The 24,933-nt window shown below is 37.4% G+C and overlaps 1 protein-coding gene and 1 non-coding gene across 9 annotated transcripts in view; both read right to left on the bottom strand.

Annotated features, from left to right (window-relative positions):
* Positions 1-9,886: 9,886 nt before the first annotated feature.
* On the bottom strand, positions 9,887-10,048 carry LOC111765945 (U1 spliceosomal RNA). Its single transcript, XR_002798142.1, has one exon. It is a non-coding gene; the product is annotated as a U1 spliceosomal RNA (small nuclear RNA).
* A 3,601-nt stretch (positions 10,049-13,649) lies between these two features.
* The window catches only part of PDE10A (phosphodiesterase 10A), a 763,936-nt gene continuing 752,652 nt past the window's right edge, over positions 13,650-24,933 (bottom strand). For all 8 annotated transcript variants that reach the window (XM_004465920.5, XM_058289686.2, XM_071212528.1 and 5 more), the window contains 2 exons: positions 23,310-23,398; positions 13,650-20,368 (listed from right to left, as the gene is read on the bottom strand). In XM_004465920.5, coding sequence (XP_004465977.2) covers positions 20,251-20,368; positions 23,310-23,398 — 207 coding nt within the window. In that variant the 3' untranslated portion in view covers positions 13,650-20,250. The remainder of the gene's footprint in view (positions 20,369-23,309; positions 23,399-24,933) is intronic.

Raw genomic sequence — 24,933 nt, forward strand, 5'->3', positions numbered from 1 at the left:
AAAGCACGAAAAGAAATGAGAAGTAACCAAGAAAAGCAAACGTAAATGAGACTTCACTAAAATTAAAAACCTTTGTGCTTCAAAGGATACCATCAAGGAAATGAAAAGACAATCCATCAAGTGGGAAAAATATTACAAACCATAAATGTAATAAGGGACTTATATCCAAAATTTACAAATAACTCTAACAACTCAACAATGAAAAAAAACAACACAAAAATGGACAAAGGATTTGAATAGACATTTCTCCAAAGAAGGTACCCATATGGCCAATAGCACATGAAAAACTGCTCTTCATCCTCAGTCAGTAGGGAATGCAAATCAAAACTACAGTGAAATATCACTTCACACCTACTAGGATAGCTAAAATTAAAAAGGCAGACAACCAAAAGTGTCAGTTAGGATGTGAAGAAATTGCAACCCTCGTGCATTGTTGGTGGGATTACAGCTCCTTGGAAAATGGTTTGGCAGTTTCTCACAATGTTCAACATAGGACATAGCAATTCCTTAGCTATTTATCAAAGAGGAAAAAAAAACATGCATGAAGACAAAACTTGTACTTAAATTTTCTTAGCGTAATTTTAGAAATTACTCATAATTTCTAAAAAGTGAAAACAATCCAAATGTCCATTAGCAAATGAATGGGTAATCAAAGTGGTCTATTCTTACAATGGAATATTACTCAGCCATAAAAAAGAATGAAGTTCTGACACGTGCTACAATATGGATGAGACTTGAAATTATTGTTCTAAGTGAAAGAAGCCAGGCAGGAAAGGCCACATACTATATGATACCAATGATAAGAAACGTGCAAGATAGACAAATCCAAAGAGCCAGAAAAGTAAATTATTTTTTCCAGGGGCTGGAGGGAGAGAGGTATGGGAGAGACTGCTAATGTGAAGGGACTTCTTCTTGGGGTGATGAAAATGTTCTAAAGTCAGGCAGTAAATGATGTTTGCACAATTCTATAATAAATCAAAAACCATTCAGTTTAAGAGAGGAAGTTTTAGGGTATGTGAAAAATATCTTAATAAAACTGTTACAAAAAGTGAGAGGTGACTGCTAAGGGGTATGGAGTTTTTGGAGTAATGAAATGGTTCTAAAATTTTTTGTGGTCATAAATGCACAAAATTTTGATAATACTAAAAGTCATTGATTACACACTTGTCTGTATTATATGGTATGTGACTATATCTCAGTAAAACTGCTTTTAAAAAAAGAATAAAGCCTATCATTGATTATAATATGTTGAATAAGCAAAAATCCTTGAGTCCATAATGATACTGGAAGTAAAAAGCAGCACAAAATTCATTGGGCTCTATTGCAGGCGAATAATATACCCACTTCTTGAAAAGTAGTTATGAAAGAAAAAAAATAATAAAGTACTTATTTTACCTTTTAAGGGAAATAAATCCCAAGCTGACGAAGAAAGCTTTTTTTTTAATAAGGAAGTAAGATATCTAATCAGTGTAGAAGAAATGATAGTGGCAATTCCCCCACAACTAACTGACTCAGGCAAGGAACATCAGTCCAGACAAAAGGTTCTTAGGGACTCATGGATTTGAGGTGGGGGGGGAGGGGGAAGGAGGTGGGGAGGGGAGAGAAATAAAAAATAAATCTTTATATATATATTTATATATATCACCACCACTCCATGTACTTGCAAACTGCAAGGGAAAAACTTACCTTTACAATATCAGGACATTATGATCACCTCCTTAAGGAAATAATCACATTTTACATCACTAATCATCGAAAGTACAGATCATCATCCTTGAAGTATTCTTTCCAAACTCTTTAACCTAAATATCATCCAATCTTGGAACTCATCCCACTTTGTCCATGATACAGGGTAAGAAAAGTTTAACCATAACACAAAAGGAAGTAATCAGACAAATCCAAACTGTGGGCAGTTTGTGGTCTGACAGGCCTGGTCTTGTCCAAAGAGAAACATCATTTTAAAATGAAAAAGTGTGACTGTTTTAGGTGGAAAGAGCCTAGCTTTGTGAATACGCTAAAAACCATTGAATTGCACATTTAAAATGGGTGAATTTTATGGTATGCAAATTATATATCAAAAAAGCTGTTAGAAAAGACGTAACAACTAAAAGTCTGAATTCTCATTGAAAATACAACTCTAAAAGATATTTTGTGGACATTTAAGGAAATTTGAATATTAGATTAAGTATTAGCAGATATTGAGGAATAGCTTAATTTTCATGGATATAAAATGGTCTGTGGAATGTCTTTCTTTTAGGACATGCACGCTGAAGTGTTTAGGGGTAAAGATTCACCAAGTTTGCTAATTATTTTTAAAATGCCTGCAACAAAGATGGATGGATAGATATATAGATAAAACAAATAAGTGAAAATGTTAACAATATTTGAATCTAGATGGTTGGTTTATGGTTGTTCATTCTAGTATTCTTTGTTTTGTTTTGTTTTTAAAGAATAGTAGGGAAGTGGACTTGGTCCAATGGATAGGGCATCTGTCTACCACATGGGAGATTCACGGTTCAAACCCCGGGCCTTCTTGACTCATGTGGAGCTGGCCCATGCGCAGTGCTGATGTGCACAAGGAGTGCCGTGCCACGCAGGGGTGTCCCCCGCGTAGGGGAGCCCCACGCGCAAGGAGTGCGCCCCTTAAGGAGAGCTGCCCTGCATGAAAGAAAGTGCAGCCTGCCCAGGAATGGCGCCACACACACGGAGAGCTGACACAAGAAGACAACAAAAAGAGACACAGATTCCCGCACCACTGACAACAACAGAAGTGGACAAAGAAACAAGATGCAGCAAACAGACACAGAGAACAGACAACCGTGGTGGGGGGGAGGGGAGAGAAATAAATAAAATCTTAAAAAAAAAAAAAAAGAAATTGGGCTGCAGATTTAAAAAAAGGTAGGGGAAACAAATATGGCCTTAACTATTCTGAATATTCAATCTTCCCAGACTTCCCTCATCCCCACTCTCTCTCTCTCTCTCTCCGGCTACCCAGACACACGAGAGGCTTCTAATTGGGTAGTTCCTTACCTCCCTCTTCCTCTCTCTCAGCTCTTACAGACTCCAGGTGACTTACTTACCTCAAAGGAAAATATTCCAACCCCAGTGGTCTTAATGCCTTAGTAGACCCCCCACCCATCTCTGTGGAGCCCAACTGTCCTAAGTGTAACCTCGGTAAATTCATCATCCACCCCAGTCATCCAGCCCCCTCACTATCATCCAATGCTTTTCCTCTGACATACTCCTGACCCTTAAATTGTGTCCTTTATTTTAACAGAATTGAGTTCTACTCTATCTCCCTTGCCATAGCAGCCCCTGAAGAAAATTATCCTGGCCTGCTTCACATTGCCCAGTACAGCTTTTTCTCTGACACCATCACCCTGCCCTTCTTTTCTTCATTGCAGGGGTCACCACTGGACATGCTATGTTCTTATTGGCTTGCTTATTCCTCACCTGTTTTTTCACATTCCTTCAAAAGCAGGGTTTTGATTGCCTTTGTTGGCTGCCATAAGCGCAGCGTATAGAACAGAGTTGGGCTTGTGGTAAAGGAAATCACAGGAGAGGCAGAAGGTCTCACAGCCAAGGAAATGACAGAGAGGAAGAAGGTCAGGCAGCTGGCCAAGAGCCAGAGCTGCAGCTCCACACGGTCATTCCCTACAGACTGAAGGAATTGGGCAGCCAGAATTTTGCATAGCCTATCAGAGGGAAGGAGGCACAAGAACCAAAAGATAAAACAAATATGCTAAGAGACTAGAGATCCAAGGAGATGTTTGTGAATTGTAGAATTAGCAACACATAACTGTAAGCACGCTGATAGAAGAAAGCAACCAATTGGTGCTATGGGGCATTGAGTGGGAGTAGCATGTTTCTTCTGAAAGAAAAGCAACTCTTGGAAAAAGAATTTTAGTGACTCCTTCAGTGAGGAAAATTTAGCCATTGATAACAGATCTCATTGTAGATGTATATTCTCACAAATTAACTCTATGGTAGAATCTACACTACTCTACCTTTCTAGAGAAGCCAGGCTTAGCTAATCCTGGTAAAGTATACATTAAAGAAATAAGTTGGAGAACCAGTAAAATTAACATGCATTTCATTGGCTGTGTAGCAAGAAATTGGGTCTCCAAAGAGATGTCAGGTTTTTTCCCATCCTCCGGGGATGTGACCTCTGGAATTTTTCCTGTGACAGGGATGTCTTTGTTATCCATGGTGGCCCCCCACCCTACACACACCTGACAATTAATGCTAAGGGGATGACTCAAGATGGGGCCAGCTACACCTATAGTCTTTAGGGTGGGAGCTGGTCATACCAGGAAAACAAAGCATATGATTGGAGGGTTGGGGCTTTGAGCCTTGACCTCTGGAGAGGGGAGTGGGGGCTAGAGTTTAAGTCCAAGTACATGGACATTAATTCAATCACACCTCTGTCATGAGACTCTGTTATACACTTTGGACACTGAAGCTCAGATGAGCTACCCTGGTTGGTCCGTATCATGCACACCAGTGTGCCAGGAGGGTTGACACATTCTGACTCCATGTGGAGAGGACATGGAAGCTTTATGCATCACCTTATCTTTTTGCATCTCTTATTTGTCTCCTATTTGCTATAAAAAAAATTGGAATCCTAAATATAACCCTTTACTGAGTTCAATGCCTCCTTCTAGTGAACTATTAAACCTAAAGATCTGATGAGAACCCCCAAGTTTTAGACAGTCTTTCAGAAGATCAGAGGGTGGTCCTGGGAACCCCTGAGCCTGCAGCTGGTGCTTGAAGGGCAATCTTGTACAAGATGCCTTTAGCCTGTGGAGTCTAGGCTCTATGGAGAGAGGACACTGGAGGTGTCACATTTGAGACCCAACCACACCCCATCCCATCTATCTCTTTCGGCCCTTTCTTATTTCTAACTTTTTCATTTAGATTACAACTGTTTGAGAGTGACATTTTCTTGGGCTGGTATTCAGGGCCCACTGCTTCTCCAAATAAATTTCACCATTAGCTTTTCCAATTCAGTAAAAAAATGCTGTTGTAATTTTTATTGGGATTGCATTAAATCTGTAAACCAGTTTTGATAGGATAGACATTTTAATGAGGTTTAGTCTTCCTATCCAGGAACAGGGAATATTCTTTCATTTATTTAGGTCTTCTTTTAGTTCCTTTAACAAAGTTGCATAGTTTTCCGCATACAAGACATTCACGTCTTTAGTTAAGTTTATTCCCAGGTATTTAATTCTTTTAGTTGCTGTTGTAAATGGAATTTTTTCCCTTGATTTCCTCCTCAGATTGCTCATAATTGGTGTACAGAAATTCTACTGATTTTTGTGCACTGGTCTTATAGCCTACAGCTGTCCTGAACTCACTTATCAACTCTAGAAGCTTAGTTGTAGATTTCTCTACAACTTTTCAATTTGAACTTCCTTTTCAATTTGGATGCCTTTTTTATTTTTTTCGTGCCTAAGTGAATGAGCAAGTACTTCTAACACAATGTTAAATAAGAGTTGTAAGAGTGGGCACCCTTTTCTTATTCCAGAGCTTAAAGGGAAAGCTTTTAGCATTTCCCCATTGAATATGTTAGCAGTGGGTTTTTCATATATACCTTTTATCATGTTGAGGTAGTTTCCTTCTATTTCTATCTTTTAAAGAGTTTTTAACCAGGAAACAGTGCTGTCTTTTGTCAAATGCTTTTTCTGCATCTGTAGAGATGATTATGTGATTTTTTCCCTCAATCTGTTAATGTGGTGTATTGCATTGATTGATTTTCTTATGTTGAACCACCCTTGCATAACAGGGATAAAAACCACTTGGTCATTGTGTATAATTCATTTGATGTGTTGTTTAATAAGATTAGCAAGTATTTTGTTGAGGATTTTAGCATTTAGTTCCATTAGAGAGATTGGTCTATGTGTCTCCTTTCTTGTGGCATCTTTGTGTGGCCTTGGTATCTTGGGCATCTTTGGTGGCTTAGGGTGATGTTGGCATCATAGAATGAGTTAGCCAATGTTCCCTCCACTTCTATTTTTTTGGAGGAATTTAAACAGGATTTGTGTTAGTTCTTTCTGAAGAGATTGGTAGAATTCACTCATGAGGCCATCTGGTCCCGGATCTTTCTTAGTTGGGAAGTTTTTGATGACTGATTCAATCTTGTTACTTGTGATTGGTCAATTTCTTCTTTCTTCAGTATAGGTTGCTTGTGAGTTTGTAAAAATTTGTCCATTTCATCTAAGTTATCCATCTCATTGGCATACAACTTCTCAAAGTATCCTCTTATGATAGTCTTTATTTCTGTGGGGCCACTGGTGATGCTCCTTCCTCTTTTCTTATTTTATTTATTTGCAACTTCTCTTTTTTTCTTTATTAGTCTAACTAAGAGTTTGTCAATTTTATTGATCTCAAAGAACCAGCTTTTGGGTTTGTTAATTTTTTCTAGTCTTTTAATTTTCAATTTCTTTTAGCTATGCTCTAATCTTTTAATCTTTGCAATTTCCTTCTTTCTGCTTGCTTTGGGATTAGTTTGTTATTCTTTTTCTAATTCTTCCAAGCGTGCAGTTAGGTCTTTGATTTTAGTTTGATCATTTTTTTTTTTTGAACATAAGCATTTATGGCTATAAATTTCCCTCTTAGCACTACTGTTGCTGCTTCCCATAGGTTTTGACACATTGTGTTGTCATTTTCATTCATTTCAAGGTAGTTATTGAGTTCTTTTGCAATTTCTTCCTTGATCCATTGATTGTCTACGAGTGTGTTGTTTAAATGCCATATCTTTGTGCCTAATGTGGTTCTCTGCCCCTTACTATTTCCAGCTTTATATCATTGTGGTCAGAGAAATTACTTTGTATAATTTCAATCTCTCTGAATTCCTTGAGAGTTGTGGCCTAGCATGTGGTTTATCTTTTTAGTTATTGTTACCAATATTCTTCATTCCTACACTCCTCCCCCCCCCCCCCCGCCGCCCCAACCCTCTCTCTCCTCTCAACCTCTCAACCTGCAGAAGTCCCTTTAGCATTTCTTGAAGGTTAGGTTTCTTGTTGACAAACTCTTTTAATTTCAGCTTGTCTGTGAATATTTTGAACTCTCCCTCATTTTTAAATGCCAGCTTTGCTGGATACAGAATTCTTTGCTGGAGGTTTTTTTTCTTTCAGCACCTTAACTATACCATACTACTGCCTTCTTTTATCCATAGTTTCAAATAAGAAATCAGCACTTAATCTTATTGCACGTCCCTTGTGATGGATCCCTTTTCTCTTGCTTTCAGTATTGTCTTGAGCATTGGACAATTTGCTAAGTCTATGTCTTGGGGTAGGCCTGTTAGGATTTATACAGTTTGGGGTGTGCTGTGCTTCCTTGACATGTACATTCATGCCCCTCAAAAGAGTTGTGAAAGTTTCAGCCATTATTTCCTCCAACCTCCTTCTGCCCCTTTCCCTTCTCTTCTCCCTCTGGGATGTCCATGATGCACATGTTTGTGTTTTTCCTGTTGTCATTCGAATCTCTAAGTCCCTGCTGGATTTTTTACTATCTTTTTTTCTATCTACTATCTGATTTCAGCTGGACTGTTTTTGACACCATTGATTCTTCCCTCTGCCTGTTGAAATCTGCTGTTACATGTTTCCAGTGTATTTTTATATCTTGCATTGTACCTATCAACATCAGATCCATTATCTTTTTATATATATGTTCACAATTTCTTCAGTATATTCCCCCAGTGTCTTAACATCCTTTATCTCTTCCTTCACTTCAATAAGCTAATACATGATATTTGTTTGGACATCCTTGATTAGTTCCATATTTCGCTTCTCCTGTTTTTTACTTTGTTCATAGACTGGGCCATGTCTTCCTGTTTCTTAGTATGGTATGTAATTTTTTGTTGGTGTCTAGGCATCTGTTTATCTTGATGGGCTTATTAGGTTGATTAGCTTCTCTTTCTACTCTAGGGTTTTGGTTGTGTGTGTGATAAGGTTCCTTTTTGACACTTGGTTCCTTTTATTATATATCCTTGCAGTTTTCTGTGCTCCCTTGAAAAAAATATTAGGGCCAGTGAAAAGGAAAGAAATAAGAAAAGAATAATAGTAATACTAATTTTTTAAAAAGGTAAAAGGGGAGATTTGCTACACTCTTTAATAAGATAGCAAGAATCCCCTGAGCACAAGGGCAATGTCTAGTGAAAGAAGAGACATTACACCAGGCCCTTGACATTGATGATTGCACTTATGAACCTTTTCTTGTGAAATTGAAACATAGGTTAGTATTGTATACTGCCTAACTGTATACTCCTGAAAGCCTCCTTGTTGCTTAAATGTGGCCTCTCTCTAACCCAAACAGCATAAACACACTACCTTCCCCCTAGCATGGGACATGACTCCCAGGAATGAGACTCTCTGGCACCAAGGGATTATTACAAGCACCAGCTAGCAATGCATCTGGAGAAAGACCTTGACCAAAAGGGGAAATGGTAACTACAAATGAGTTTTTATGACTAAGAAATTTCAAAGTGCATTGGGAGGTCTTTCCAGAGGTTACATTTATGCATGTCCCAGCAAGATCTCATTGACTACCACAGTAAATAATGCCTCCAATAGTGGGGCTCCTGAGGGCTCTAGAAATATCCAGAAACTGTACACAGGGCAGTCACCTCAGGAATTCAGCACCCTGTCAGTGGGCCTTACTTTGAGATTCATAGTCCTCAATGTAACAGAGTTAGACTCATTCATAGGTTCTCTACGAATGCCTCTTCTGCCCCATTTATTTGAACCTATAACTAGCACTGTACTTGATAAATTATGTCCCAGAGACTTAAATCTTTGGTCCACCCATGTGCCAAATGAGCCCTGTATTTCAGCAGATTTGCAACACCTACTCTCCAGTTCACTGGACTCACCCAGGACAACTAACAAGAAGATGATGATGGACAACACCCATCCCAAGGAACAGAGAGTGTCTGTAACTGCAAGCAAGATAGCTTCATCCATCTGCTCGATGGGTTCTAAGCCTCTTCTCAATCAGAAGCAGGGGGCATCACCATCCCTAATTTTCAATTAACAATGAACAATGGACTAAAGTAAACTTATTATTTTACTATAGACTTATTATTCTTGCAATGGAAGAACTCTTATCATTGATATAAAGGCAGTGACCACCAGAAGTTCTGGGGAATAGGACAGGAAAGAATAGGTGTAATATGAGTGCATTTTTGGGGCATTGGATTTGTCCTGCATGATATTGCCATGATGGATACAGGTCATTGTATATTTTGTCATAAATTACAAAATTGTCTGGGACACAGTGTAAACTATAAACTGTAGTCCGTGGTTAGTAGGAATGCTTCATTATGGGTTCATTAATTGCAACAAATGCACCACACGAATGAAGGCTGTTGTTAATGTGGGAAAGTGTGGGAGGGGAAGGAAGTGAGGCATATGGGAATCCCTTACAATTTTTATGTAACATTTATATAATCTAAAGCTTCTTTAAAAATAAAATTTAAAAATTAATTTAAAAGATAATGATGCTTTCCTGAGTTCTGTGAGTCATTCTAGTGAACTATCAAACCTGAGAGGGCAATGCAAACTCCCTAATTAGGTCAGAAGGGAAGACAGTCTTGGGAACCAAGGCTCCTCCAAAATAAGTTGTGGTTGGTGTCTGAAATAAGTTTAAATGTGTGGGAGGACTATTTCCCTAATCTGTGAATTCTGACATGAATCCTTGCAGCTAGAGTCAGACTGGCATTGCACTGGTCATAATTTAAGTGTGAAAATAATGTAAGCCTATTTTTCTAGAACTGAATTTGTTTTGAATTTCTAACTTGCTGAATGCAGGAAACTTAATGCAGTCATCATGTCCAAGTGCATTCTCCAGAATTCACTTACTGAATTCATTCAGAGTCTCCCCCTACCAGGGGAAAACACAAGCACATTCCCCCACTACCACAAAGTATGCCTTTGAGTTTCCCACATTTGGGCAATTGCAGAGGTCAGCATATCCAGAGTGCAGTGGACAAGTCTCACCTTGGGAAAACTACCTTCATGATCACATGATTACCCTACCAGGTAAGTATCATCCAGCTTTTAAGTCAGTTAAATTCCAAGCTTCTCCCCTCTATCCTTTTCTCCATCTGAGTTCTGGGTATGGTTGAGAGAAGGTTGGGTTAATGGGAGCAGCTGGTTGAATGTGGGCTTGAGAGTAAGAAGAGGAAAGTAACTGACCATTGTCATTCTGCAGGGGCAAGATAGACTGTTTCAGTGTCCTGGATTTTGTCCTCCAGCAATTGTCTTCAGTGATTCCTTTGAGTCCATCTGTATTCTCTATTTCAAAGTTCATTGACATACTGTGACTCCACTTGGCCACCAAACACATAGAGTGCATGGCATCCAAAAGCTGCATCCTTAGGTCATCACCACGAGTTCCTTTTGGGTTACTGGTCCTCTACCTCCACAGCTAACTTCAGAGCTTCTCTAGGGACAAAGGAGAATTTAGTTGTTGTCCTCACAAAGCTGAGGTAGAGGATATAGTGAAGCTGCCTTCCTCAAGTTAGCCTCATTTGGTGACCTCATGCAACTATTGTTCATATAGAATGAGGGACTTCAACTATAAGATTTGCCACACTGCCTGAGGTCTAGGACAAAAAACAGTTTCAAGGACTCTCTTGAACGGAGTTCTCCAAACTCCTCTTAAGGGTTTGTTCCCTGCCTACCTCCAAGCCTGAATACTTCTCAGGTTGGACAGAAAAGGGTTTGAACCCATTTTTTGAGATCTCATAATGACCCTTCTGATCACTTTCTTTTTCACATTATTTCCTTTCCTAGCCCAGGAAACCCTTAGGACCTGAAGCAGAAAAATCTAGGCCATGTTGTCAACTCATAAATACTCATAAACCCCTTCCTCTCAAGACTTCATCTACCATGAATTTCCAGAATCTTATTTTGAAAACACTGACTGTTGTCTGTTTTCTGAGTCTTCATCCAAAGGTTCTTGATTCTTATGGAAGCAAGAAAAAACAAGAGACTCTTTTGGGATGCAGTGGGTAGTTTGGGATCAGGATCTTGATTGATGAGGCTCTTCTAGCACTACATGAGATAAAATGTAACCTTTACAGACAGATCCTGAAGCAGGTTATTTCATTATAGCATAGTGCTTGGATATGTGGTCTCTGAATCATGGTTGCTTGCTTCACAACATGGCTTTATCTTTCACTAGTTAATGAGGCTAAATTACTCAATTTCTCTGCATTTCATTTTCCCTATCTGTGAAATGGGGGCAAAAACGCACATAATGCATGGAATTGTGAGAATTCAGTGAGTTAATGCAGGAGTGCCTGATAAAGAGCAAATGCTCAAGATATGTTAGTCTCCATGATTTCAACCTGGATGTAGAGTACACCACTGCCACCATTCAGTGGGATTAGAGGGCATATGATTGTGGGGAAGGGGACATATTGCTGTCTGTGAGAGAATTACAGGTTCTCAAATAGAGAAGGTCACATTTGAGCTTTGGGGAATGAGTTGACTGAAGAGAAAATGGAGGGTGGAGGTATTCCAGTGAGAGAATATTCAGTGGGACAGTTGTGAAAAGACATGGTATCCTCGAGAACTAGGTGTGCCATCCATGTGGCTGAGCTGTAGGAGAGCAGGAGATTGCAGGGGATGCATCTAGAGTATTAGCTTACGGAGTTTAACCCTTTACAACTTTTCGTCTGTAGTAACGGTCTAGCAGAAGGCCACTGGCAAATTTCTGGGGGGAGGAATGTCAAGAATGGCATTGGCTCTTAAGTCAATTTATATGAAAACAAAACTAAATGAAACTACTAAAGACCAGATTGAGTATAAGGAGGCAAAATAGTTGAAAGGTTGTCTTCTAAAAGAGGAAGTGGACTTATCCATATATCTGCAAAGGTAGAGCCAACAGTTTGGAAAAGAAATTATAGAGCAGAGATTTCAGGACAACTTTGGGTGGAACTTTCTGGCAACTAGATCTGTCAAAAATGGTCTGGTTTACATTATGAGGTAGTGTATTCTCCCCCACTGGAGTTCTGTCAAAGTTGAATGACCATTGATCAGAAATGTTAAATAAGTGACCCTGCAATTAGGTGGTGGAAGGTCGTAACGATGCCCTCTAAGTCCCACCTCTGAACAGTCATGATTGCACACAGTGAAAAATTTAATTACCCAGAGGTCTAGGAAATGGGATATTCTGGAACCTGGTTTTTGGCTATTGTTGTTAATGAGTGGTTAAGCAGGGAAACAATGTTGTTTTCTCAACATAGTGATATATTAATTGCCCTAGTTATCCTCTATGGTAAAAAGATTTGGAAGCTTTTTTTTTCTGGATGACTGAGGATTTCAAGTGTTCCAAGAGCAATGTTCCGATGTCACCACAAGGCTAGGCATGATCTGAAGGTGAACAACTAACAGGTAAGAATCTGAGGTTGATATTTCAAATAATTCCCTGCTTTTAGTTTTCTTTCTAGTCACTTTCTTGTTTCTCTTCATTATCAGTCAAGGAAGGTCTCAATCCCTTGTGCAGTAGGGGCGGTGGGGCAGGGGTGTTCTTTTTTGGTTTTGGGGTGGGAAGTGGAGGGAAGTAGAGTATGAAAGGAAATGTGCTTTTGTCTGTTTTCTGCTCAGTTAAGGTAAGTTTACTTCTGTGAGTACAATATCAATTGTGTATTATCTGGAAAATTGAAAAAAAATCTGTGGTACGTGTCTGAGATTTTCAGGCCTTTATATGCACAGTTTCCCTTCCATTTTTCAGTAACTTATTACGAAGACAGTGATTACAGAAAGGGACAAGTGCAGAGAAGCAATGGCAACATGACAAAAGGCTTTGGTGTGATGGAGACATCAAAATCAAACCTACAGGGAAGTGGATGTGGCCCAAGTGATAGAGCTTCCGCCTACCCTATGGGAGGACCTGGGTTCAATCCCTGAGGCCTCCTAGCAAAAAAGAAGAGAAAGCATGCCCGTGCAGTGAGCCAGTGCCTGCGTGAGTGCCCGCATTGAGTGCCCGCCCAGTGAGCCAGTGCCTGCGAGAGTACCCACCCGGGGAGCCAGTGCCGTGCAAGTGAGTCACGCAGCAAGATGATGACACATCAAAATAGAGACAAAGGGAGAGTCAAGGTGAAGCACAGCAGAAACCAGGCACTGAGGTGGTGCAATTGATAGGGAACCTCTCTCCACATTAGGGGTTTCCAGGATCGAAGCCCTGTGAATCCTAGAGGAGAAAAAATGAGAAGAGAAGACAAAAAGAGAAATAGATACAGAAGATCACAGAGCGAATGGACACAGACATAAAAACAGCAGGGCGGGAGGACAAGGAAGGGGGAAAATAAAAAAATAAAAAAAATAAAATCAAACCTACAGAAACATTAGGTGCAGCCTCTATTTCTGATTTTCCTTCCCTACGGTCCTTCCACACAGGAAGTGTCCCATATATATTTGTCGAGGAAAAGTCTGGTTGGCGAGTGTTTGCTTTTTGGGGATTCCTTTTGCATTAGGAAGCAGATATGATGGAGAAACGTTACTCTGCTCACGGCTCTTGAGCTACATGAAAGGTGATGGAAAAAGCAAATGTGTGCAAAATTAAGATGAGGATTCAAATTCAGATCAATTGTGCAACCTGAATTACCAAATAACTTCATGGAATATTAGTTCATGAAAAAATTTTAATACAATAAATATTTTATTCAGTTTCACAGGAAATGAATAGTTAACAAAAATCCTGTCTACAGTTTGTACAGTGCTATTCATTCAGAGGGCACTTGATTAGCAGTAGTTTGGTAGTGGGAAAAATTACATTGATGACTCACCACATTTTCCTTCTATTTAGCAAGCCTATCTAGACTCTGACAATGCACGATGCAGCAGGTCTTTATTTCAATAAAATTTGATTTCTTTTTTCTCTCCCGAATTTAGTTCTAACGTAGCTAAGGTTAGGGTGGGTTTGGGAAAAACTGAACTTTAACTTTTGATTTTAAACACAAATCATCTGCCTGCCTGCAAAAGAACATAGCCAAATAAAAACTCTTTAGGCAGAGGTTTAAAGATAAAGTCAAAAGTATACTTATTACTGGGCACTGGGATTTTAGCCCATATACTTTACTATAGCAGAAAGAATCCCAGTACTTACACATAAACTCTATGTATCATTGTTTCCTTCCCAGCACTTAAAATTTTTTTTATTTTTATTAAGATGTGTTCTTAAGCAATTGTGAACTTGGAATGTTCCTGGAAAAGATCCTGATTTCAGCTACTTCAGGAATTTTAGGGTAACTTCTTAAAGTGTCATTAGCTTTGTAATCCTAAGCAATGATTGAATTAAAAGTTTCCTAAAACAGCCTTTGAGTCACTAAAATTATACAACAGAGTTAATAAATCACCTAATAAAATTTTGCACTTTATATATCGTCTCATACTTTCTTCTAGAAAATGTCTTAAGAGAGCCTACATTACCCCACTGTTAACTCAAGGTCTTTTGTGCCTCTCCCTAATACACACAGATGCCTTTTTTCTTACCCACAACTGTGAGCAAATGATAACTATGAAAGATGATGTCTTAACAACTTTGTACCAAACTATTCACACCGAAGGATGGCTGTTAAAATTATGAACATTTCTAAATATATTTTATGTATCATACATATATATACTATATATGTGTAATTACATATTGACAAAAGATTTCTTGCTGTTCTAAGCATGTAAGTAAGACAAAGATAGACTCTGCAACATAACACCATATATGCATAATAGCTGGCTGTTTATGAATTTATTTACAACTTGTCTAAGTTATACTAAATGAATACTGTCCTATTGTACAAACATAACAGCAAAGGTTTCTTTTAAATACAAAGACTGCAAAGGAATACATGAAAAATTACACACATATACAATATTTATAATTTATAAATGCAAAGTTAAGACCTCTTGAAGTTATTGCACTTGCTCATTTTACAAAGTTTTTATATGTCATAGATATAAAATTTTTTTTTTTTGTTTACTAACTCGCCAACCATAGTAACATAGGATATTGTTAACTTGATATTCTTTCTCCTTCCCAAAGAACGCCTATCAGAATTCTGGCTACAGAGGCAGCGAGTCACTGAGTCAGTGGACAGTGAGCCTGGTATTTTCCACGGCATATACAAGAGAGCCGCCGTGTTACACGCCAGCACAGTTTTGAGTCAGCTAGGAGATGGACACTAGGAAACTCTTGATGTCTTCACTAGATAGGGATATAGAATCTTTTTTGTTCATATGGACATGGAAAGAAAGTCACTTCGTCTTTTCAGAAACAATTAAGTTACTGCATTTCTACACATTTTGGTAACTTGTTTCACAGTGTTTTGGGCAAGCACATTATTTCAGATGGGTCAATGGGTCTGGTGAATAGGTAGGGGCACTGAACAGAGATATCTTCTATGGAGAAATCTGTTGTACTTTCAATTTGAACATAAATGAGTACACCGCATACGTACCATAGGACACATCACAAGGAGAAAAGAGTCATTTACATAGGCTATTTCAGAGAGCATGGGACTGAAGGAAAAACAAGGGCTGCCATGGCCTTGATATAATTAGCATGATGTTGTAGGTGGGTTAGAGTACTAGATAAAACACTTTAAAAACTTTAGTTTACAATAGGAATAAAAACTTTCCACTTAAACATCTGTAAATATACAGTACCTCAAAAATGCTGAAAGCAATTTTGTGTAGTACCCACTTCTCTTCTTGGCAAACTCTCTGGATTTAGCTTGCACGTTTCTGTCTCAGCCATTCTGACACATTCCATGTACCAGCAGAAGCCACGCTTGAGCGTGAATGCTTTCAACTACTCTTTTTCTAATTCTTGTTGTAAAGAGCAGTCAGATTATATACAATGTAAAAAGCACTGCTTTCCATCATTAGGATGAGAAGAGGAAAAGATTGGTGTTTGAATGAGGATAGTAGTACTTCTTTGGATTATAAACATGTTTCTTGGGGAAACATTAAGGTCTTATTAATGTCTTTCTTCTTGTTCCATCTTAATTCAAAACCCTAAAAAAACCACTGAAAATTTTCTTTTTTACTTTTGGAGGGTTCTCTTTGCTGTTTTTTTAACAACACATAAATGCATTTAATGCTTCAGACACCCAAATAGTAAGTAAAAAATAAACTTGTGCATGGCAGAGGATATCACTAATTCAAACTTAGATAAATGTTGAAAAAAGTCAGCAAAATCTGAATCAGTACAAATACTTATGCAAACGTAAAAATATTTAACAGCCTTGTGCTATCAACAAGCAGGGATAAACAAATGAGAGCTTACTTGGCTAATGTACACTTTACAGTGATTTTTAAATTCAGACTAAACTTGCAATAGAACAGATACCTACAATGACTAAATAAATAGTCTCTAAAAAATTAAATCCTACATAAAATCAGCAAAGTGTAGAAAGCAAACACATTTGAAATGGAAGAAGATAGTAGGGGTCTCCAAGATCAAAATCATGCTTATGTACCTGAAACCCAACAAAAGTCACAGTTCTGGGAAGTGCTTATAAAAAAGGCTGAGTCTATACAGAGACCAGTGTATATGTGAGTGAGGTTGAATAAAGGATAGAAATATGATGAGAGGAGGAGGGTTCTGTTCATTCCACTTGATAAAATTAACCATTGGTGTGTCCCTTTACATGTTTTCAATTATACTTAAGCAAGACAAGCAAAATAATGAACACATGAATGAAGAAGTAAAATTGCAGTGTGTAAGATAAAGGCACAGGCCAAGGCATGGTGAATAAATTAGTCCTATTAAAGCTAAAACCTTCATTGTGAGTTAAAAGATGATAAATATTATACCTCAAACTAAACCTAATAAAAATTCAAGGAACTAAGGGTTTATGCATCTGCATTTGTTATATGCAAACTTATCTAGTGTACTTGAACATATCAATAAAGCAAAATTATTAATAACTGAGATAGTACAAAAAAAAATCTAAAGAGCATGCTCAAAAGAGGAAACTTCCTACACTGAACACATCTAGTTTCAAATTAATTCTGTTTCTGCTGCTTTGAGAATGAGTCATTTTGAGTACCATTTAGAATCTTATGTACAAACCCTTTTTAATCAAGAATGGAGCCAGGGAGGAGGGCAAATTGCATCTAATATTTGGTTTCTTTTTTCCAAAATCAGTTTCTCATATGCTTCTGAGAAAAAACAAAAGATGGGAGAGAGATCACAATTCCTGCCATAGCAAAGGGCCCATTTTTGAAAAATTAGTTTCCACATCTATTGCATTCTCTTTTAAATTTTTCTACTTTATTCACAGAGCTACGGATCAACTACTAAATAATAAGATGCCTGCATTTTTAAAGACTTTATACCACAGCCCAAGTTCGAGATTTAATGTTGACATACATTCATGTTTCCAAGAAATTTTCTACTTAAAAAAATATATTTCATATGCCTAGAAAGATGGAAAAACTGTATGTAACAACAAAACTCTTAACTGTTATACACCAACATAACCAAATTTTTGTTGTTGCAAATCTCACATTCTATATAGTCATAGAGGATTACCAATTTTATACTGCAGGGAAAAATAGGCCCAACATAAAACATCATCTTAATGAGAAATTCATCAAGACTTTTGGTAAAAAAAGCCATCTGCCTGGCTTCTGGTGTCACATTGCCCTTTTAAGACAAGATCTGGGAAAGAGATGACAAACAGAACTTGAAAGTTTGTCTGCAAAGAATAGCTGCCAAAATACAAAAATCCCCCTACCTGCATTTTCCCCTCAAACAGATCATAAACTAAATATCACTGTATCCTGGGGCCTTTCATGTTAGGTATATCTATGATTCCTAAGTAAATCTTATACATAGTAAAGATAATATTAACATTATACATTAGAATATAGTCCTTTGTTCAAACTTTGCTTCTATTATGACCATAATTCACAAGAAATCAGCCAACCAATAAACCCATATACATCTCTTTGGAAAACTGCTCAAACTACAGCTCACATAATACAATATACTTTGATATATCAAATCAAGGGAATTTTTTGCAATAACCTTATCAGCACAGCAACCTTAAAATGCAAACATAACCATGTGATTTCCCCCCATCTGCTTGTTTTCTACATATCAAGAGGCAGAATTCATGAATTCCTTTGAACATCTTTTAATTAAATAACAATCATAAATGATACCTACCCACCACATCCTGGGCAATTAAGTCTCTAAAATAAATAATTAACTTTCGGAATTAAGGTTGAATTTGGTGGGATCCAGTTTCATAAATTTGAGTGCATAAAAATATGCCACTTTTTATAATTCAATTCTTCGAATAAACTAACATGAAAAAGAATACTTTCTAGTCAAGTCCTTCTCAAGCAACACACAATTCTAACATGAAAAATCACTGTCTGTGAAGAGTGGGGCTGATTTTTACTTTTGTGTGTATATATTTGCTTCTCTCATTCTCTCTTACGTTCATTTGTTTAGCCAAGATGGTATTTCTTTCTCATTAGCTGTTATATTTTACCTCACATGGTATAATTACAATAGCAAATGGAGCTGAGTTTAGGGAAGATGGCAACTTTCGAAAGCTTATAAGAAAATCGAACACACAGTGTTAAATTTTATAAAAAGAACAATGTACATGTACAGCTAACTGCTACAACATAAAGCATGCTGTAGAAACATCTGACAATTTTTTTTTTGCAAAAGTCAAGCTCATATGAAAGAATATTTTAAAAAGGCATTTTATTGAAAGTCATCTTCCAAGTAAATGAAACTATGGATTGTGATTGCTGTGGGTTGGTCTGTCACCTCCTGAGACTACATCTAATTCCTTCAGGTTGGGACTAACCCCAGGCGAGGAGGTTCCTGTGTTACTGTGCTAAAAAAATCTTTAAAGCATTAATATGCACCAGAAACGGCTGGCTTATAGTCCTTTTAGGAAGGGGTTTCAAAACATTTACATTGTACAGTGATATTAGGCAACCAAAAAGTTATAAAGAGACTATCCAAACTGTAGGTTTCTGTGTAGATATTTGATCTGTGAAAAGAGTAAAAGAGTAAAGAAGTAGGTTACAAAGTAATTGCACTGTTACTTCCATGTCTGTTTCCACGACACTTATGAAATATGACTAAGTAGCACAAGGAAAGGGAGAGGTGGGGCATGGATGCAGCAGATCAAAGTAAAATTACTGAAGAATTTACATTATATGGTTTAATTTGATTCGGAGAGAAAAATATATGGTTGTTTTATTAAATAATTTTAGAAGAAACCTTTTACTTGAAAGTGAATCTAAAATTTTGCAATGACACTGAAAGTGAAAATATAAAAGAATCACTGTTAAAAATTCATATTTTACTTTAATTAATAAGGCTTGTCCATTTAAAAACGTATAGGTCTTACTTTTACTTTGTTCTTTATGCAAAGGGTCCAGTGAATTTTCTAAGTCTACCATGAGGAAGAAAAAAACAAAGCAAAACAAAACAATTCTTCGACCTTTTTTGAATTGATACTTGGAGTTCTGAAACTTATGATGATGTATTCCCGTGTCTCTTCTCGTAAGGTTGGAAAGTCGACCTCCTTTAGTGTTAAATTTATTCATCTGAGCCCTTTAGTATAAACTCAAAGAATACACTTCCATCCTCCTAACTTTTAATTCATGATGCTTTCACGCAAGAATTGACTGTTCCCCCATCACTGACTGCAGAAAGCACTCCTTAGACTGCAATGCCAGGGGCACTTGTCCAGAGTTTGCCTGCTACAATTCCAACGAATTCTAAGGCGGTCATGCACAGAGATCTACAACAGCAATGTGTAACATGTCCTACTCATAACCAACAACATTGAAGCAACACTGGTGTCTAAGCCAAAGCACAACATCATATAGTACCATTTAAAACCCTCACTAGACAGCTAAAGTGGCAAAGTACTCCCTTAGGAATATTTTTGTCCATTTCCATTAAGACCTTGGCAAGAGTAGCCCATTAGAAAAGGCCAGTTCACCAGTCAAATGCAGTTCACTTGGACGGCTGATTTCTGAAACATATGAGTGGTCCTGGTTTTTCACTGTCTGTAAGCATTAGAGATGAGACTGGCAGGAAGTCATCTGGTTGTGATATTTACTTGATGATCCGTTCCTGGGTAGGTTTGCGTCCCACTTACCGAGTGTAGGTTTTTTCTCCCCCAAAAATAAAAGGAAAAAAAAAAAGTCAAAGAAGCAACATGAGAATCTGTAGGTGAAAACAGCTCATCATTGGTGGTCAATCGTCAATCTTCACAGGCAGCTTCTCAGAGGACCCTTGTGTCACTGATTGTGAGGAGATCCACACTGCTCTTTCCTCTCCTCGAATCACTTTCTCCCACTGACTGAGATTATTCCTAGGAATAAGAGAAGCAATTTCAGGTAAAGCTTAAAAAGGACTTTGGACTCTATCTCAAAAGTGGACTAAAATTTTCTCTGGTGTAACAACATGACATGGCTTCCTGTAGTGCCCTTTTGACTCAGAATTACTAGCTTGATAGCCATCAGGGAAATAATCATCATGTCTTCTTCACTTGTCATTGCAGGAAAGACCCTTGTCACTAAAGATTGGTGTACCTTGTCCCACCAGTCCCAGATGGCAGAAGCCAAAAAACAATGCTATGGGTTTCAGAATCTGTCAATTATTAATCAATTGAAAAGGATTAACCGGAAAAGGGGAATGAACCCTAGGGTTTTATATGGGCAGGTATGATGGTTAAGTTCATGTGTCAACCAGGCTAGATTGTGGTGTACAGGTTGTTTGGTCAAGCAAGCCCTGGCCTGACTGCTACTGCGAGGGCATATCGTGGACTTAAACCACCAGTCAGTCGACTGCATCTATGCCTGAGGACATCTACAATCAACTGAGGAGACCGCCTTCAACAATGAGAGACAGGTTTTCAAAGGAGAAGGGATGATTTCAGCAGTCAGAAGAGAGAACTTCCATCTCTGCTTCAGGCAGCCCATTTCTCCTGGGGAATTCTTTGAAAACCTCCATTGGAGTTTCCGGCTTTGCAGCCTGCCCTGTGGAATTTGGGCTTGTGCATTCCCACAGTCACCTCAGACAATTTTTATAAAAAATTTCATCATATTTACACGTATCTCTTGTTGGTTCTGTTTCCTTAGAGAACCCCGACTAAAACAGCAGGATAAGTGGCAAGAACGAGGTGCCATAGTTGCGAGAGTTCTAGGAACATCGCAAACAGCCAGGGGAGACCAGAAGCAGCCCAGGCAGACCTTGGTCCCTGGTGATCACACTTGAAACTGGGGAGCAGTGTTGCTGTGAACACTGTGGCATTTCAGGAAGTCACCCGAAGTTACACCTGGCACAGATCTTCTGAAATTTCATTGTAACAGTAAAATTATATTTATCTTCTGGCAACTTCTTGTCTGAAATGCAGTTTCTTTTCTTTACCAGCTCCCTAATCTTTCTCTAGTAGTACCTTTAATTTAATTTAAAAGGCAGAGTCACCTTCTTTAATTGTCTAATAATTACCCCTGAAGGAGTGCCATCTTGCTATACATGGCTAATCTGGCAACGATCTCACTAGCAGGTCCCACTTTGCATCTTGCTTTCTTACCAGCAAGTCAGAATCAAAAGCCAACCTTGGCATTGGCAAAGACAAACTGAATACAAAGTAGAATTTAAAGGTTCTTTCCCCCAACTCCCTTTTAGCAAACATATGTTGGGATGCCTTTGGAAAATATCATCTGAAAATTCTAAACCTTTTCCTTTTTAGATCATATATCAGGTATCATTTTCCCAGAACCTAAAGAGATTTTCTGTTATTGTGGGGGAAAAAATACAGAAATTTTACTATGTATCTTTAGGCACCATAAGTACAGATTCAACTTTTAAAGTGTTAATGATAAGATTTAAATAGCTCTTAAGAAATTATGTGGTTTAGCCAAGGATATTGAAGCAGGAATGCAACAAAGCTGCCTGGACTAATGAATACCATATGTTTACAGTTTCCCAAGTAAAATGACTCAACGGCTTATTCCAGGACATGATACTCAGAGCATTCATTCTGCTGGTGTCAAAATATTTAGCATGAAATACAGATAATATTTGGATAGTTGAGGACTTTTTTTGAAGATTGCTTAGGGTTTTTTAAAAAACATTGTTTGGATTTAGACAGTTGCTCCCATTTCTTTTTGGTGATGCATTCACTTTTACCAACTTGATTTTGTCAAAAATGAGTCGTATTTCAAACTTATTGTCAGTTATGACCTAGCTCCTTCTGTAGGATATTCAAATTGATTATTACCTAAAGAGGGCAAAATTTGGTCTTTAATTTCCAATAGCCGGAAGAGTTATGATAAAGATTTTAGATTAATAACAAATTATTTTTTCTTTTCTTACAAAATATTTTTATTATTTTAATAATCCAATCATGGTGAAGGACAGTTATGGTTAAACATATAAACTGGGATGTTAAGTGCATTTCTCCAAAAGAAGAAGCCACCCCATAATTTAAAAGAAAAAAACAAAATCCTTTTTTTTAAACCCCTTTTTATATTCTTGTTTTTGTTTTTTGTTTGGTCTGTCTGTTTTGCTTCTTTCCCTTTAAAAAAAATTACTCCATAAAATAAATCACAGTGACAGAGGACAGGAGTACTTATTTAAGTTTTTGGTCTGGTTTAAAATGACCTGGACAAATGTCCGCCCATCTCTCATCTTCCCAAGGCCCAGCCGCTCCAACCTCAATGTGTAGCTACTGTTAAGTCATTTTTAAAAATCACCAATTCATCTGGGGAAAATGCATACATAACTGCTCTTCTCATCATCCTGAGCCTTCCTTAGAAGGAGCTTCTTTCAAAAAGCAAACAAAAATTAACCTTCTTAGTTGGGCTCAGTCCACAAAAAAGGGAGAAATCTGGAGGCAGCACAGAAAACAGATGGCTTACATTTATATTTAGAAGGAAATAAAACTTAAGGAGGAGGTGGATCTCCTTTCAAGTTTCTCCCTCTTCCATTTAAACAATAAACTGTGATTTAACTGACCCTCCCACCTAATAAGCACTCCTGAGCAGACAGTACCATCCTGTCTTCTTAAAATATATGATCTCTGGATCATACAAAATAGCCTCTTGATCCCTTTTTGCGGGGCAGAACAAATGACTTTATGGGAAATACTCTTGGCATATTCTTGGAAACTAGGTAAATACACAGAGTATAAAATGATGATTATTTGTTGTAAACTGTAGGCAAGACAGATATGCACATTAATAGAGCAAAAATCCTATACAAAGTCTTATTTATTCTAACAGTAAAGACTGAACAATTTCACATACCTGCATGCTTTAAGGAGTGGCTCAGTTGGAGGGAAGATTTGGGTAAGTGTGGTATAGCAGGGAATGGCTACGGCATTGTAGAATCCAACCTGTCTCAGTGCCAAAAACACGGTCACATTAGCAATTCTAGTAGTGCTTTTATTTTTCAAGTGAGAAGCCTAACTAAAGAATTACATGTTATAGTGTTTGCATCTGATAGTTGAGTCAATGAATACACTAAGAAACATTCTAGAAATAAAATATATGAAAATACCCACTGAAATCTGAAACCCCAAGTACAATATGAAATGAGATTCTACTCTTAGGTCTGTGGTCTAGTTAAATGCTCTATTCTAGATATTTCAAAACCAAATACGCTATTCTTCTATGTCCATGATTTTTTCAAGTTTATATCTCAGGAATTATTGCACTGTGTGCATGTGTGTGGTGATTGTTTCCTGTCCTTGCAGTTTGCTATCTTGATTGGTTACCTAACAGTCTACTATCCTAGCCTCCTTTTTCAGACCTGCCACAAATCTCATTAGTTTTATGACAGTACTCTCGGGTTAGAGTAATCTCTGTTCAGATTTCACAGTTGTGGAACTTACATATTGTTTGTGGCCCTTTAAAAAATGTATTTAAAAACATTTTAGTTTCTGGCAGAAGATCCCAAGAAAGATATTAATCATTGTAGATTAGAGGATTTTATTGATTATGTCAAAGCATAATTTCATAGTAATCCACAATATGGATAATAAAATGTTAGTTGATCACAGAAATATTATATATAAAAACCCTCTACCAGTAAGTGCACGAAATTTTAGTAACAAACAAAAATATGATTATTATTATTAACTAACAGAACCTAAACTCTGAGGGCATTAGCGAGACATGTCTAGCTTTCCTGTACATTCTGTTAGGATGACTATTTGGAATGAAAAACTTATTAGCTCTCTATGTTAAGCCAGATAACAAGACAGTTCCCAAAGGAACCAATGAATCAAAAGTAAAATAATCAAATATTAAAAAGGGACTAAAGGAAAAACAGGTAAACTTTTATACAGCCTCAAGGTAGGAAAGGACTTTTAAAATATGAAAAAATAGACACAACAAAAGAATGATGGATCTGATCACATATATGAAACAAATTCTCTGTCTAGTGATAGAAACAAATTTCAATGCCATTTCTTTTTGGCTTTTCTTTTTGGTAGAAACAGGCTACAAAGCAGAAGTTTTGGTATGGTCTTATTCTGATTTAGAAAAAATAATATTGTATCTGACTGTTTCAAAGGAAATACACTAAAATTTTATCAGTTATTTATCTATGAACAGTTGAATAATAGATTATCTATATTTAGGTTTTAAAAAGTTTACTTGTATTTTCTAGTTTTCATATATTGAGCACATATCTTTTGTGTAATGAAATAATATTTATGCAATAAAATTTTGCTCCATGATACCAAGTTAATCATCGAAAATAAAGCATATGCCCATGACTCACAAATGGGTGATCCTTCCATAAATATCTTTATACATCTAGTTTGACCCATGTTGGAAAAACTAAAATGACCTATCTCAGTTGATATACTAAATCAAGAGAGATAGTATTATAATACTACCCAGTGTGTTTTTGTGTGCTAGTTTG

This window comes from Dasypus novemcinctus, chromosome 28, assembly GCF_030445035.2.
Source record: "Dasypus novemcinctus isolate mDasNov1 chromosome 28, mDasNov1.1.hap2, whole genome shotgun sequence".
Taxonomy (NCBI): Eukaryota; Metazoa; Chordata; class Mammalia; order Cingulata; family Dasypodidae; genus Dasypus; species Dasypus novemcinctus.